The sequence below is a fragment of the Elephantulus edwardii genome, unplaced genomic scaffold (assembly GCF_000299155.1).
Source record: "Elephantulus edwardii isolate Elephantulus edwardi_28Jun2011 unplaced genomic scaffold, EleEdw1.0 scaffold00038, whole genome shotgun sequence".
Classification (NCBI taxonomy): domain Eukaryota; kingdom Metazoa; phylum Chordata; class Mammalia; order Macroscelidea; family Macroscelididae; genus Elephantulus; species Elephantulus edwardii.
Genome location: NW_006399788.1, coordinates 20,793,198 through 20,809,431, shown reverse-complemented (window position 1 = coordinate 20,809,431; position 16,234 = coordinate 20,793,198). Strand labels below are relative to the sequence as shown.

General features: G+C 42.9%; 1 protein-coding gene across 1 annotated transcript in view; it reads left to right on the top strand.

The window, feature by feature from the left end:
* FAM167A (family with sequence similarity 167, member A) overlaps nucleotides 1-14,502 on the top strand; it is a 30,919-nt gene extending 16,417 nt beyond the window's left edge. Inside the window, exon 2 of the mRNA XM_006884886.1 lies at nucleotides 14,239-14,502. Within this exon, the coding sequence (XP_006884948.1) occupies nucleotides 14,239-14,502 (264 nt within the window). The remainder of the gene's footprint in view (nucleotides 1-14,238) is intronic.
* The last annotated feature ends 1,732 nt before the right edge of the window (nucleotides 14,503-16,234 follow it).

Below are 16,234 nucleotides of genomic sequence, written 5' to 3'. Positions count from 1 at the left end.
CACCCCTGCTGGGTCTGAGGTGCCCCGGGTCTCTGTCACAGCTCCAGTCCATTCTCCCCTTCCAGAAGTTCGATGGCTCCGAGATCACGAAAGCCCCTTGGGAGAGCCCAGGACACCACTGTGCCTCCCTTCCTCACACACTCCCAGGCCAGGGACATTCAGAGGCCAGGGTCAACCCTGCGCGGTTTATCCAAGCTCCCCTCCGAGTTCCGCAGGGTGTGTGGCACCAGGGAAGAGGGACCTCGCTTGAAGGCAAGTACTGTGCTCCCTCCAGCTGGCCTGCTGCTTCTCAGAGCAGAAACCTTTGTCTGAACGACAACTTCCCCCGGAAATCAATTCATAAACTCCCTTTGGTTTCTAAAGATGTTTGAAAAATACATTTTTAAATTTTTTTCCCCCGGGCCCTAAAGTTGCCATTCAGCCGTAAGTCTCAGTGACGCCAAACAGCTTTCTTTCCTGGTGGCATTATCCTGGCCCTTCTTCAGAGAGCAAAACCAACACCGAGTAATGGAAATAGTCCGTTCCAGGAAAGACGCTTTTGTGCAGCATTGATTAACATGATAAGTTAGACCTTTAAGGCTGAGCAAGATAAACACTGAGGCAAGGTTCGGCAATCTTTTCCAAGGTTCAAGAATTAAGCCTCATTTTCAAATCATGTGAGGATTTGGGCAAGTTCTGTTTCTTCACACATGGCTGCAATTTTTCATTTTCTTTTTAGCCACCCTGAGTAATATCACTTAGAATGTAATTGTAGCCCTTGGTCTGGGCTTCTTAAATATGAGCCCTAGGAGTAGAGATTAGATAAAATGCCCTCGTCCACCTTGGCATTCCTCTTGTCCACATTCATCTGTGCCTATCACCATGCTTTCCAGTTTCCATACGTCCCCTCTGATTTGGCTCCGAAGAGCTGTGATTTTCTTGAACCAGCTTTTAAAATACATTTAAAAAAACTCTGTGTCTTTAAAATGTTCTACGTTTTGCATATGCTCATGTCTCCAGCCACTGACAATCCTCCTTTAGCTATTTCCCCAACTAAGTGAACAGGAGTTTACACAAGTAGACATTCAAGGCTCAACTCTCTGGGAAAAGGAAAGACTAGTTTAAAGCCAAAGATTGGTTGGCATTGAGTCACTTCGACTCACGGCAAGCCCATATGCATCAGAGGAAAGTTGTTTGCAATCTCTGCATAATCTCTGGATATTTAGCTTTTAAAACTACCTTTTTGAGATCAAAGCGAGCTCTGGTGGCCTAGTGGTAAGGAGCTGTCCTGCCAACCCAAAGACACATAGCTTGGATCCAGCAGCTGCTCCACAGGAGAAAGATGGGCAATTTCCTTCCGTGTGCTTTACTGCCTCTGAAAACCACTGGACAGTCAGCTATGAGTCAGTTCCAACTGACTCAGAACAGAACATATATCATGGCACAGAACAGACATACAACATGGGAGATCAAATGAGTGTAGTCTGGAGCAAATTGCACTGCTAATCAAAAAGCTTCATGTCTCTGGCAGTTTGAACATATCAGCAGCTTTGAAGGAGAAAGAAGGACAATCTCCTTCCATTAAGATTTAAAGCCTCAGAAATCCAATGGAGGGTTGCTGGGTCAGAATTTACTCAGTAACAGTCAGTGAGGGTCTCCAGTGATTGTTGTTTTTTTTTTTTTAGAATATTGATTATTTGCCAGGCTTTTCTTCTGAGGCTCCACTGAACAAACTAGAATTGAACACACTATGAACTACTAAGAGAGCAGGTCTGACCTGGAAAGGGTGAAACCAAGCTGCTCCTTGGAGTCAAGGATTTTGAGGCTCTATCTCACATATATTGATAGGTGATGTCAGGAGGGGCCAGTCCTTAGAGAAGGACTTGGAAATGTGGAGGGACAGCGCAGAAGAGGAAGACCCTGGATGAGATGGATTGACACGGTAACTGTGGTAATAAGGCTAGGTGTGTCAGAGATAATGAGACTGGCTCAGGATAGGGCAGGGTTCAGAGCTATTGTACATAGAGTCGCTGTGAGTCATAGTGGACTGCACATCACAATGATGGCACATAACAACCACAACCCACCTTTCAGTTAGCAGCTGAGAGCATTAATTGTTTGCATCTAAGTGCACATAATATTTGAATTCCACATAAGAGAACCAAGGCAAGAAAGAATTTAAGTTAAAAGATAAAGTGTTGGTTGAAGAGCGTTTCTCCGCCAGTTCACACATCTGCACATATTTTCAGTAACAGAAGATGTGAGAAGTTAAAGGTGGCCTCCTCAGAGGGTCAGAGGTTTGCTTCTTTGTGTTCTGAAAGGTCAGTATTTACACATCCTTTTATGTTTTAACTCTTTGAGACAGCCTGGGGCGAGAGGAAGAATTCAGGCAGATCCAGTGGCACTCAGAAAGGAGAGCATCTGTTTGCCTGAGATGTCACGGACCTACTCAGGTTTTTCACCTAAGTAAGTGAACTGAGAGCAGGAGGGCAAAAAGGACTGTTGAGGATGGAAACAGATTCTCTGGGTGAATGCCAGTCTCCCAAGTGCTGGGTTAGCCATTGACAAAAACCAAGATACTCTCTTCTTGGCAGTTGGGAAACACCCTCCCACTCTCTAATCTCTGAGACACCTGCCTGTTCTGGAATGTAGCATCTCCAATGCCACGAAAGCTCACACAAAGAGTAGCATCATCAAGCTGGCTTTCTGTATCTGCCAGAGGACAAGCCTTCATGGGCCAGGCTTCCATTCATACTTGCAGCGAGGTTTCTGGGAAATGGTGTGTTCACCCAGGAACATCTTCATGAACCACTGCTTCTTGTGTCTACAGACCAGAGGAACTAGATGGTGCCTGGCATCCCCTACCAAATGTTCTGCTCAGGAGCACAAGAGATGGATCCTGGTAGAAAGGAAGAAAAATGTGGACCAGAACTTCAAATGCTCACACTATTCACACTTAACTGGACCTATTGAGACTGGAGGAGTCCCAAGACAGTAGTCCTGAGACACATTTCAAACCTTGACTCAAAACTACCCCATGAAGTCACCTTTAAACTAAGTAACAGGCTTGGAAAGTAAAGGTCATCACCCTTGAGTTTTGCATTCCTTTTAAAAATTGTCTGCATCACACCAAGTGAGCAGCAGCGATTTTCAACCACAGATAAGAAGGTCGGAGGCAGCACAGGGAGTTTAAGCCAATGGGTTTTAAGCAAGCACAGGAATAAAGAGAATGCTGACACACTGACAAAGGAGATTAATCAGAACTGGCTTTGACAAGCACTGTGGCATTTGGACAATTAAAACAGACATTCGGGGGGTGGGGAAGAAGAACGAATTGGGGAGGAGGGTAGAGAAAACAGTGCAGCAATGAATGAATGAGAACCCAAAATCTCTGTAAATGTTCATTAAGACTAATAAAATTTAATTGTTGTTGTTGTTGTTATGTGCCGTCGAGTCGTTTGCGACTCATAGCAACCCTGTGCACAACAGCCCTAAACTCTCCTCTATCCTGCGCCAACCGCACTGCCTCTGACACACCCATCCCAATTACCCCAGTCACCGAATCAATCCATCTCATAGAGGGTCTTCCCCTCCTGCACTGTCCCTCCACCCTCCCAAGCATGATGTCCCTCTCCAAGGACCTGTCCCTCCTGGCAACATGCCCAAAGTATGTCAGACGAAGCCCCAGAATCCTTGCCTCCAAGGAGTAGCTTGGTTTAATCCTCTCCAAGATGAATCTGTTTGTTTTCCTGGCAGTCCATGGTACATTCAGTACTCTTCTCCAGCACCACAGCTCAAAAGCATCCACTCTCCTTCTGTCCTCCCTAGTCATTGTCCAACTCTCTGATGCATAACAAGCGATTGCAAAGACCATGGCCTGTATCAGGCGCACCTTAGTCTCCAGAGAGACACCGTTGCTCCTGAGTACTTTAGAGAGGTCCCTAACAGCAGACTTTCCCATCGCGATATGCTTTTTGATTTCCTGACTGCTGGTGCCAAGAGTGTTGACTGTGGAGCCGAGCAAACTGAAGCTGTGAACAATTTCAATCTCTTCGCCATCCATCCTGACACTGCCAATTGGTCCAGTGGTGAGAATCTTTGTCTTCTTGACATTGAGCCTCAGTCCTTACTGAAGGCTGCAGTCCTTGACCCTTCGCAGCAAGTGCATGAGGTCCTCCTCAGTTTCAGCAAGCAGGGTTGTGTCATCTGCATAAGGCAGATTGTTAATAGATCTTCCACCAATCCTGATGCCACATTCTCCTCACAGAGCCCAGCCTCTCGGATAATCTGCTCTGCATACATGTTGAAAAGGTATGGAGACAGGATGCATCCTTGGCACACACCCTTCCCAATTTTGAACCATGCAGTGTTACCCTGCTCTGTTCTGACTGCTGCCTCTTGGTCCAAGTATAGGTTTCGCATTACGAAACATAAAATTTAATAATAATTTTAAAAAAAGAGAATGCTGATACCACATGAAGAATTTATCTGATATTATTGATCATTATGCCAATAAACTGTGGAAGGGGAACACATATTGGTGTGAAAATTTTCAATTAGGAACATCTTGGGCAAGCCTAGGTGAGTTGAATGCCCTAGATTAACAGCCTCCGGTTTTATCCCACCAGCTCAGGATTAAGAGTGGTGGCTCTTTTCGCACCCAGGGAAAGCTCTAACGAATTGTGTGGCTTTGTTAAAGTTAACTGGCAGCAGACAGCTCAACTGTTTGTGTTAGACCCCATTCATGATAGACAACGTTGTCTTCTGACTTTCCTCAGCCAGCTGCTTACGCTTGGAATTTTCCTTCTTCTGCCCCAAACCCTTACCCTAGAGTCTTTTGCCCTCCTCTCCACAAGCCCCTCTCCACACCCTCACCAAGAAAATGTAGGTAATTTGCTATTCTCTTATTGCATAACCATTTAATTACCAGCTTTGTTACTTACTCATGCCCTTGGGGAGTCACCTTCCTCCCTAAGGAACAAAGGAGCTCCCCTGAGAAGTATTCTTGTCTGCCTCAAAGAAACACATCTGTTGCTTACAGCCAAGTAAATACCACAAACAATTCTTTCGAAGGGACTGCCAATGCCCACATCATCATTCACACCCAGTGGGGACACACCCATTCACCTCAAAGGGTGGATTGCTCTCTGCTTTCACCAAGTACACTGCCATAATTACAGGATTTCTGGGATAAGTGACCACACCTCTAAGAATCCAACCAATACCTTTATCTCTGGATGAGGCAACAGGCTACCCTTGAAAGGGGTCACTGGAAATCAGCGCGGCCTACAGTTTGAGACTTTGCCAGGGAAAGCATTAAACCCACATTGATGGTTCAATCATAGGGACTATGTTGGAGCTAAGGCCTCAGTCTCTATCAAGATGACTTCTATGGAAATCTGCACAGATTTCACCTCTTTATCCTGGAGAGAAAGGACTTAATGTCACACCTCTTATGATTGCTTTGGTCAGCACTAGTGTTCATAGATGGTTTAATGTTAGGAAAGGAATGTCTCAATATTATTTCTTTTCATCATATTTATTTAATCTCTACGCTGAAACCGGACTGAACGAAGAAGAATTTGTCATCAGAATTTGAGGAAGAGTCATTAACAGCTTGCTTTGTTATAGAAGATAGTCTTTGGAAATGGGCATCATGCATGGAAAGGCAGAAGGTCAAAGAAGGAGAAGACCCTCAACAGGATGGATTGGCGCAGTGACTGCAGCAATGAGGTTAGCGCCACGCAGATTGTGCGGCCAGCGAGGATCAGGCAAGATTTCCATCTGTTTTGCATTGAGTTGCTATGAGTCAGAGTTGATTCAAGAGCATCTAAGAACAACAATTTGCAAATGGTACAACCTCACTTGCTGAAGGCAAAGAGGATTTGAAGCATTTATTGATGAAGAACAAAGACTACAACCCACATTGTAATACCTTAACATAAACTTGACTCACTGCCAACAAGTCAGAACCCACTCAAAGCTGACTTTCCAATGTGTTTTAAGAGGCAGTAAATATTTTTCTTTTTTTATTATTAATGATTTTTAATGCAACATACATATTCTTTCCATTTAATTTCCCCCCATTCATTCATTGTTGCACATTTTTCTCCCTGGCCACTTCTCCCCACAGTTCATTTTTCTCTTTAAAGAAAAAAAATTCTTTCATTGTTACACCCTCACCCAGCCCACAGTCCACTTTAATATGCATTTCTTTTTCTGTAATACTGTCATGAAAATAATTCCTAGTCCTGTATTCTTTTTAAATAGTTCTCTCCATCATCTGTTTCAATGCAGTATACATTATTTATCCCCTCTTTTTTTTAGGTTCCCCCAACCCTGATGTCAGTCTCATTTTACAACAGTGGCACTATACAGTATTTGACCTTTTGTGACTGGGATTTTTCACTCACCATAATGTCCTCCAGGGTCACCCATTTTGTATATTTCATGAGTTCCTTGTTTTTCAATGCAGCATAGTATTCCATTGTGTGAATACACTACAGCTTCTCTATCCATTTGTTTGTTGATGGGCACTTGGGTTGTTTCCAGCTCTTTGCTATTGTGAACAAAGCTGCAATAAACATGGGTGTGCATATATCTGCTTGGGTGGTGGTTCTGGAATCAGCCCATATACCTTTGGTCAACTGATTTTTGACAAGGAGATGAAATCAGCTAAATGGGGAAATGACAGCCTTTTAAACAAATGGTGTTGGCAAAATTGGAAACCTGTCTGTAAAAAACTCAAGCAAGATCCACACCTCACTCATACACAAAACCCAATTCAAAATGGCTCAAGGACCTAGGATTAAAACCAAGGACTATAAAAACTTCATTAGAGAAAAGTTTGGAAGAACTCTAGAAGCCTGAATCCACAACATAAACAGTCTTCCAAGCATTCTGTAAGACCTACAACCAGGAGTGGATAAAATAGATGAATGGGACCTTCTAAGAATCATATCCCTTTGCATATCCAAAAACTTCTCCAACAGGGTAAAAAGGGAAACCACAGACTGGGAAAAAGTATTTGGTAATGACATATCAGATAAGGGAATTATATCCAGAATTTATAAAATACTTGAGCACCACAACAAGATAAAGGTAAATTGAAAAATGGGCACGGGATATGAACAGACACTTCACCAAAGAAGACATTTAGATGACTAACAGCACATGAAGAAATGTTCAAAATCCCTAGCTCTAAGAGAGATGCAAATCAAAACAACTACGAGATATAATCTCACCCCAGTGAGAATAGAAAAATTCAACAGAGCAGCAAACAGCAAATGCTGGCGAGGATGCGGAGAAACTGGAACCCTTATTCACTGTTGGTGAGAGTATCCCACTATGGAAGGCAGTGTGGTGCTTTCTCAAAAAGTTGAAAATAGAATTACCACTTGACCTAGCAATTCCATTACATGGAATATACCCTAAAGTAAATCTTGTAGGGGGAAATTGCTTAACGTTCTCACAAGATGCAGCTGGTAGATTAGACCTGCCTGCCCTTGAATAGGCAACGTAACTCTCTACCCGCTGTTGTTGTGTGCTGTCTTATTAGAGCCTACTCATAGTTAACCCACATGTGGTTTTCAGAGGGAGTAAATTACACAGGAGAAGATTGCCCATCCTTCTCCTGAGGAACAGCTGGTGGGTTCAACCCGTATGTCTTTGGGATTGCAGCATAGCTTCTTGCCACTAGACCAACAGCACTCCCTCATTTATCCACTAGGCTACAAAGTTCTCATAACTAGATTAGTAAACAACAACTTGGTAAGCAAGAAGAGGTTTGACATTGTCAAAGATATACTTTGATCCACAATCAATAACCATGGAACTCAAATGACATAATTACACTGAGCACATCTCCTGCAAAAGACCTCGTTAAAGTGTTGAAAAGCAAAGATGTCACCTGAGGACTAGGTGAACCTGACTGAAGAAAGCCATGGTCTTTTCAGTAGCCCCATATATGTATGAAAGCTGAGTAATGGATAAAGAAGACCAAAGAAGAATTAATTAAACTTATGGAGTTGGCCAAGAATATTAAATATATAATGGCATTCTGGAAGCTTTAACAGATTTGTTTTGTATCAGAGTTCCTCTTGCAAGCAGGGATGTGAGATTCTGGCAGTGTACTGTGGACATACTATCAAGCAGGACTGGTACCTGGATCATATATGACAACACAGGGGGCCATTAAAAAGACCGGCATCAATGAGCTCACGCATAGCAATGATTGTGAGGATAGTGCAGGGCCAGGCAGTGTTTCCTTCAGTTGTTTACAGGGTTGTTATGAGCCAGAATCAACATGACAGCACCGAACAACACAATTCTGGTTGTTGTTGTTCTTGTTTTTCATTGCCATGGAATCAACTCCAGCTCCTGGTAACCCCATGTATAACAGAACAAGACCTAGCCAAGTCCTGCGCCACCTTCAAGAGTGTGGATATGTTTGAAGTCATTGTCGTGGCTATTGTGTCAAGGTATTTCACTGTACATTTTCCTTCTTTTCATTGACTCTACCAGTTTTCCGGGAAAGTCCTTGGAGAGAAACATCATGCTGGGAAAAGCAGAGAGTCATCGAAGGAGAAATACACCCATCAAGCGGGATCGGCACAGTGGCTCCCACAATGGGCTTAAGCAGGACCGAGGTCATGAGGATGGAGCAGGATAGGACAAGGTTCAGATCTGTCACTCACAGGGTCTCTGTGATTGTAGTTGACGGTACCTAACAACGACAACTACCAACCATCATGGTTTTCTTTTTAACCAATCTACACCAGCTCTGTTGTTGGTTATGGTTATGAGATTTAATAACATAATATGTATCAATCACTATGTAATTTACTTCTCACAATCTTAACAAAGGAGTTATGCCTTTTCTGTAGATCAAGAGGCAGAGAAGCTCAAGGAACATTTATGACTTACCTAAAACCATTTCGCTAGTAAAGAGTGGACTTCATTTTAAACTCGGCTTCTAACTCCATAAACCAAATTCTAAACTCACTGCTGTTGAGCTGCTTCCGACTCATCACAACCTTCCATCAGGTTTTCAAGCCTGTAAGCATTAATGGGAGGGCACCACTCATCTTTCTGCTTCAGAACCACTGGGAGGTTTGAGCTGTCAGAGACACCCAGCCTTCTCGGCAGCAGCACAATATACTATAGACAACACCACCCGAGCTGCTGTGCATGTCCCACTCCTGCTATTTCTGATGCCTCTTCCCAGAAGCACTGTCCTCCTCAGTGCAGCTCACTATTGGGTGTACAGGAGCCTTAAAGTGTTCTGGGCTACACTGACCTAGGTGAGGTCTGAGTGCCAGCATCGACAAGCCAATTAATTGATCCTAAGCAAGGCCCTAAATTATCTTGGTCAGTATTCTCATATAAAACAGATAAACATAATGGCTGCAAGCTAAAGTTGTTAGAAAAATGCTATGGAAGTGTGTGTGTGTGTGTGTGTGTGTGTGTGTGTGTGTGTGTGTGTGAAACCTGACCTTCCAATGGGTTTTCGGAGGCAGTAAATCATGTGGGGTTAGGGTATATAAAGTACTTCTAAGAGCACATACGTCTAAGTATGTCTGGAGAGGGGAGGGATGGAAGGAGAGAGAGAGAAGGAAAAAGAGAGGGAGGGAGTGGGAGGGAGGGAGGGAAGAGAGGAAGAGATAAAAGAGGAAGGAAGGAAAGAAGGGAGGAAGGGAGGGAGGGAAAGAGAGAGAGAAGGAGTTCCTTAACCTAGTCTAGGCTCTGTCCTCTTTGCGTCCTCACCCTCTGCTCCTTTCTTGGCAACTGCCATGCTTCTGACTTCTGAACAGGACCAGTTAAGGCGTATGTTAATTTTTAAAAGCTTTTTCATGAAAAAGAAATTGAAGCCTCTTAAACTTGCACATTTTTCTCAGGTGACTTGGAAAGGCTATGGGGTTCAAATTAATGTTGAAGGCATTAAAGTTACCTTTGGTAAAAGCATAGGTGATGGCATGTCCAACGGCCAGTTTTCCCTGGTTCTTTCCTGGAAAACATGATGTTTCTTTGGTTGAGCAGTTGATTTGCCTTCATGGAATCATGACAAACTATATATTCTTGAATAGTAAGATATTAGAGCCCATGTTGTTGCTGGTGGTGTTGTTACATGTCCTCAGGTTGACTATAGACCATAGCAACTCTATGAAAAATGGATCTGAGCCCTGTCCTATGCTGTCCCATCCTCACAATCTCTGACACACTTGAATACTTTCCTCTAGTCACTGTATCCGTCCATCTGACTGAGGGTCGTGCTCTCTTTCACTTACCTTTCCAACCATGATGTCCCACTCCAAAGAATAGCCTCTCCTAGCAATACGACCAAGATGAAGCTTCACCATCTTTGCCTCCAATAGCAAGTCCTAAGGTGAGAAGTTCATGGTAAGAGACACCCTCAGAACCAATGTGTGCTCAGGAACCAGCAGACGCACCACCTTCTTTTGTGCTCATTCATAGCATGAACCAGAGGATGACTGGAATCCCTATCCTTAATAAAACTGTGGTTTCATTTCCCTTCTTTCCCTTACATACAGTTGAGTGTAAATGAAAATGTGAGCTGACTACACAGAGGTTGCCTTTGCTCAGTACAAGAAAACTGAGCACATACCTATATCCCTCTTTCCCACTATGATGGGTTTTGAGCAGTCTGCTTTTGTAAAGTTACAACCTTGGAAACCCTATGAAGCAGGTCTGCTCTGTCCCCTGCAGTTACTGTAACTTAGAATTGACTCAACAACAGTGTGAACAGTCACAGAAAAATAGCCCCACCTCCCATCCCCATGTACCCACTGGCAGACACCATCTCACACATAGCCCTCAGCATCAGCTCAAATCTGAAGTTTTCTAACTTTGAAATGATCTTTTTTAGTCAGAGATCTAACTCCTGAGGTCAGAGTTCAAATCTAAAAACCAGAGGACGTGCTACCTTTTCAGAGTCCCACTGGTGTAGCATGTAAAAAGATGAGAAGTGTGAATCCAACTTGGAGAGAGAAAGATGGGCAGTCTCCTCTCATAAAGATTGGTAACCTCAAAAACCTGATAAAGGGCTGAGATGAGTCAGAACCAACTTGATGGCAGTGAATGATGTTCAAATTATAGAATATTCTAAAAAGAAATGCAAGCAATGGTCTCCAGAACGCGGAGGCAGTGAACATGAGCTGGGGCCACCTTTTAATCAGGTCTGATAGCTTTCTCCTTCAGAAGAATTTAGGCAGCATCCAGCACAGTTGCAGGCATGGTTAGGTTCTCCATAATTAATTGGTGAACCTTATTAATTTGATTCCATTCTAGGTCAATCCAGTTTCTGATTGAAAAGAAATTTTTAATTAAGCAGTAAACTAATGAATTGGGGGCTATGAGAATTAATCCCAGTTTGGCCATTAAATAGATTTCCAAGCAATACATTCTAGCTTGTTTTGCAATGAAGGAATGAAAACCCAAAATCCCTGTAAATGTTCATTAAAACTAATAAAATTTAATAATTAAAAAAAAATAATGCTACTATGAAAAAAAAAGGAATATTGGGTTGTTACCAAGTCCTTCACCTTAATTTATCCTCTTCGAGTTATCACTCTAGTTTACCCACAGTTTACAAATGTAAACTGTAATCCAGTTTCACTTTTTTGACCTTGACTGCATTTGACTATGAGAAAGCCCCTGAGGGCACACTGGAACTCTCTGAGTTCTAGTTTCCTAATGTGTAAAATACTTAACCACACTGCCCTGTTGGTGCCCCTGGAATTGTAGTGACATTCCAACAAGGTTAAAGATGTAAATGGATTCTGGAAACTGTAAATGTTAGGCTAACTGAAGCATTATCTCTCTTCCTCAGGTAGGAAAACATAAATGTGCTAAAAATATCAGACAACTAACTCCAACTTCTACAGTTGAATAATACTTTAAGAGACTTTGTTGTCAGCAGTTTGGACACTGACTAGACTCCTAATCCCATCCTTGATTGGACACAAGTGACTGTCTTTGCTGTTCCTCAACATCTTCATTTATAAAATGTAGATGTTGGTGGCAGTATTACTTCACAAGGTTGTAAAAGAGGTGAAATATTATGTTACACAGGTGAAGTCTGGTGGCCTCGTGGGTAAAGAGTTGAGCCGCCAACCCAAAGGCAGGCAGTTTGAACCCATCAGCTTCTCAGTGAAAGAGAGGCAGTCATCTCCCGTGTGATTTATACCCTTTGAAAACTCGCTGGAGGGTCAGCTATGAGTTGGTTCTCACTGGATGGCACAAAACAACAAGATATATGAAGAGTTTAGAACAGTGCTTGATTCAGAAAAAAAAATTCAAGAAATATTAGCATATTTTGTGTTTAACTATAAAGAAATATTCAGATATTCTAAAATGTTTAAGGACACACGAATGACTAAGCATAAGATAAAAAAATATGACTGATAGAGTTGAGTCCTTATAGATACCTTCCACAATCACATACTCTCCTGTCTACCTAGAATTAACTGTGCTCTTGAATTTAGCAATTACTATTTCCATGCGTTCCTTTCACTTTTCACTCCATCTCTAACAATGAGACTAAATTGAAAATATCTCTAAGGAGTTGTTGAGCGGTGCCATCAAGTCAACTCTGATTCACAGAAACCCCATCGAACAGTGGATGTGAAACTGCCCTATCCTGAGCCATCCTCGTCATCTCTGATAAACTGGAGCCCATTTTTATAGTCATTGTATTAATCCATTTTGTTGAGGGTCTTCCTCTTTCCCCTGACTCTCTACTTTTCCCATCATGATGCCCTTTTCCAAGGACTGGCCCCTCCTAAATAAACGCCCAAAGTAAGTGAATTAGAGCTTTGCCATGCTTGCCTCCAAGGAGTATATCCTAGTTGCACTTTCTCCAGGAAAGATTTGTTTGCTCTTCTGGCAGTCCATATCATATTCAATACTCTTCTCTGACACCGCAGCTCAAAGGCATAAATTCACCTTCTGTCATCTTTAGTCATTGTCAACTTTTAGATGCATGGGAAGTAATTTAAAAAAACATGCCTTGAATTCGGTACACCTTAGTTTTTAAACTGATGTTATTGCTTCTTAATGCTTTGAAGAGGTCCTTCAGAGCAGATTTTCCTACTGCCATACATCTTTTGATTTCATAAGGGTATTAATTGTGAATCCAAGCAAGATGAAATCATTGACAACTTCAATCCTTTCTCCATATATCATGATGTTGTTTATTGCCCCAATGGTGTTTTATATTTCTGATGTTGAGATGTAATCCATACTGAAAGCTATAGTCTTTGATCCTCTGCAATGTTTCAAGTCCCCCTCACTTTCAGCAAGCAAAGTTATGACATCTACATAATACAGGCTGTTGATGAGTTTTCCTCTGATTCTGGTGCCACATTCTTCTTCATAATGTCCAGCTTCTTGAATCATTTCCTCAGCATACAGATTGAATTAGTATGGAAGAAACAGCCCTGATGCACATCTTTCTTGACTTTTTTAACCATGCAGTGTTCCCTTGCTCTTTTCAGACAGCAGCTTCTTGATCTAGGTATAGATTTCATATAAACATAATTAAATGTTCTGGAATTCTCATACCTGTCAATGGTAGCCAGTTTGTTATGATCCACATAGTTAAATGTCTTTGCATAATCAATAAAATACAGGTAGATATTTTTCTGATACTCTCTGCTTTCAGTCAAGGCCCATTAGACATCAGCAGTGATATCCCGGGTGCCACATTCTCTTCTAAATGCAGCCTAAATTCCTGGCAGTTCTTTGTTGATGTACTGTTCTGGGTATTTTTAAAGTAATTTCAAAGTTAGGACTGTCATGCTTTTCTGTCACAGGGTTTAGGCATAGTACGAAATCCTTGGGCAATGTAATTAACATGTTAGGCTGTTAACTCCTAGCAATTAAAAGTTTGGGGCTCAGAAAAGCCTTACAATCTACTTCTAAGAAATCAGTCACGGAAAGTCCCATGGAGGACAGCTCTACTTTGACACACATTGGGCAACATGAGTCTGGATCAAATTAAAGAATGGTTGGACATAGTATCACATATAGTACCAACTGTAGATTTGCAAGTGTATTCTAATTCATCATGTTGCTACTTGTGGATCTTTTCAACTCTGTATGCTGGTAAAGTGCTTATATATCTGTACAGACTGCTTAATAATCCAAGATCATCAATTAGACTTCCTTTTAATGAGTTCCTGTTTGTCAGGTCCCCCACCCCACTCTGTGCTGATATCTCTCTCCACTTTTTGCTTCTAGACAGAGATGCGGCTGCAGGACCAGCAGTTGGCCAGACAGCTCATGCGCCTGCGCAGTGACATCAACAAGCTCAAGATTGAGCAGACCTGCCACCTGCACAGGAGAATGCTCAACGACGCCACCTACGAGCTGGAGGAGCGGGACGAGCTGTCCGACCTTTTCTGCGACTCTCCTCTGGCCTCCTCCTTCAGTCTCTCAACTCCACTCAAGCTCATTGGCGTCACCAAGATGAACATCAACTCCCGAAGATTCTCTCTCTGCTGAGAAGCCCTGTCTAAGGTCAAAAGAGCCAGAACAGGGGCTAGTCATGGGTGTGGGTAGGGGAATACTTGAGAAGGGAGTTGAGGCTGAGTTACCGTCACTAGGTCTCCCCAAAGGGAGGTTAACAGCTCTGGGGGATCACACCTGCAGCGTTTCCCTGAGACTGCTGGTTCATGGGCCCTCAGGGTGTGTGGGAAGGTGTTCTCTCAGGCCCTTGACCAGCTCTTCATTTAATACCCAAAGATTGTGCTGAAGAGCCCCTCTAACCAGCTGGAAAGTAAAAACTGAGTTCCCAGAACAATCCATCACAGTCCTCCCCTTAGTGACCCACAATCCTGTTCTGGTGCTATGAATTGGGATCCAAATGGGAGCACTCCCTTGCAGGCTGTCATTCTTGGAGCCAACTCCCTCGGTGGCCCTGAGTCCCCTAGAAGGAAGGTGACTAGATACGTTAAATGTGCTCATCTCCATGTTGTTGTCCTCTATGTACTGGTTCCTGAAATGGTGACTTAGTAACCTTGACAGGAACCCAGAAGGGAAGGAAAACCAAAAGGGTTAACGTGCTCCACAGAACCAACAACCATTGTCTCTGGAGGGCAAGTGGTCCAGGCAACTGTCCTGCTTTGCTGCTGGCACTAGACAGCTAGGTCAGTTGTTTCCACATGTTTCAGCATGCAGGATGGACACATGCAAAGTGTAGTTTGGGCAAAGCAAACCCACACCTTTCTTTTGCCTCCCCTGGACACATACACCAATCAGAAGTCTCAAAGAACCCTTTTGGGGTCACTCCACCACCCGGGGAGTGCCTAGGAGAACCTTAGTGACAGAACTAGGAAGAACTATAAACAATTTCCTCCAATTCTCTTGAGAGGAGAGGGTGTTGCCTGCAAGACCTTCTCTCCTCCCCTGAAAGACAATCTTGGGAGGCCAGAGCTTCCTTGAGCCTTTTCTGAGGTTCTGTGCCTGACCTGACTTTCATTCAACCAGACATAAATTGATTTTTTTGCTTTTTTGTAATGAATGACATTTCCCCCTACACAGGAACTCCTGGGTAGGTCAAGTACAGAGGTTTAGAATTTTATTTTAATGAGTCTCCCTAACAAAGTGTAATCAGAAATCTCAACAGTTTAACTTTTCAAGATGGGAAACTTGAGCTGACATAACACCATATAGCAGGAAGTTTCTTCACCAACGTAGTAAAATCATAGAATCAAGGGAGATTTGGCCATTGATACCATGCGGTCTTGCTCTCTCATTCACAAAGAAGTAAACTGAAATTCAGAGAAGAAAAGTGGCTTTCCTTGGTTATAGAACTCTTGAGCAGCAATGGAATTTTGATGTTTAATCATTATCAATGCCTACACAGACCATATGTCACTGAGCTTGAACCCCAACATGGCCTGAAAACTTTGCCAAATCCTCTAGTTCCCATACACTCTACTTCCATCTTGCTCAGCCCCGACCCACCCTCCCCCATTGGGCTTCATAACATCTTTATTATAAGCACAGAATAGTGCCTGGACAGCAGACCTACAGGACATGAAGTGGACCCATAGGATATGCATCACAATGCTACTCCAAGCACAGTACCCTGTCTCTCTGCCTTTGTATTTAATTTTCTTCTATGACATGAGAAAGAGAAAGAGAGGGAGAGGGAGAGAGAGGAGGAGAGGAAGAGAAGAGAAAAGAGGAGAGGAGAGGAGAAAAGAGAAGAGAGGAGGAAAGGAAAGAGGAA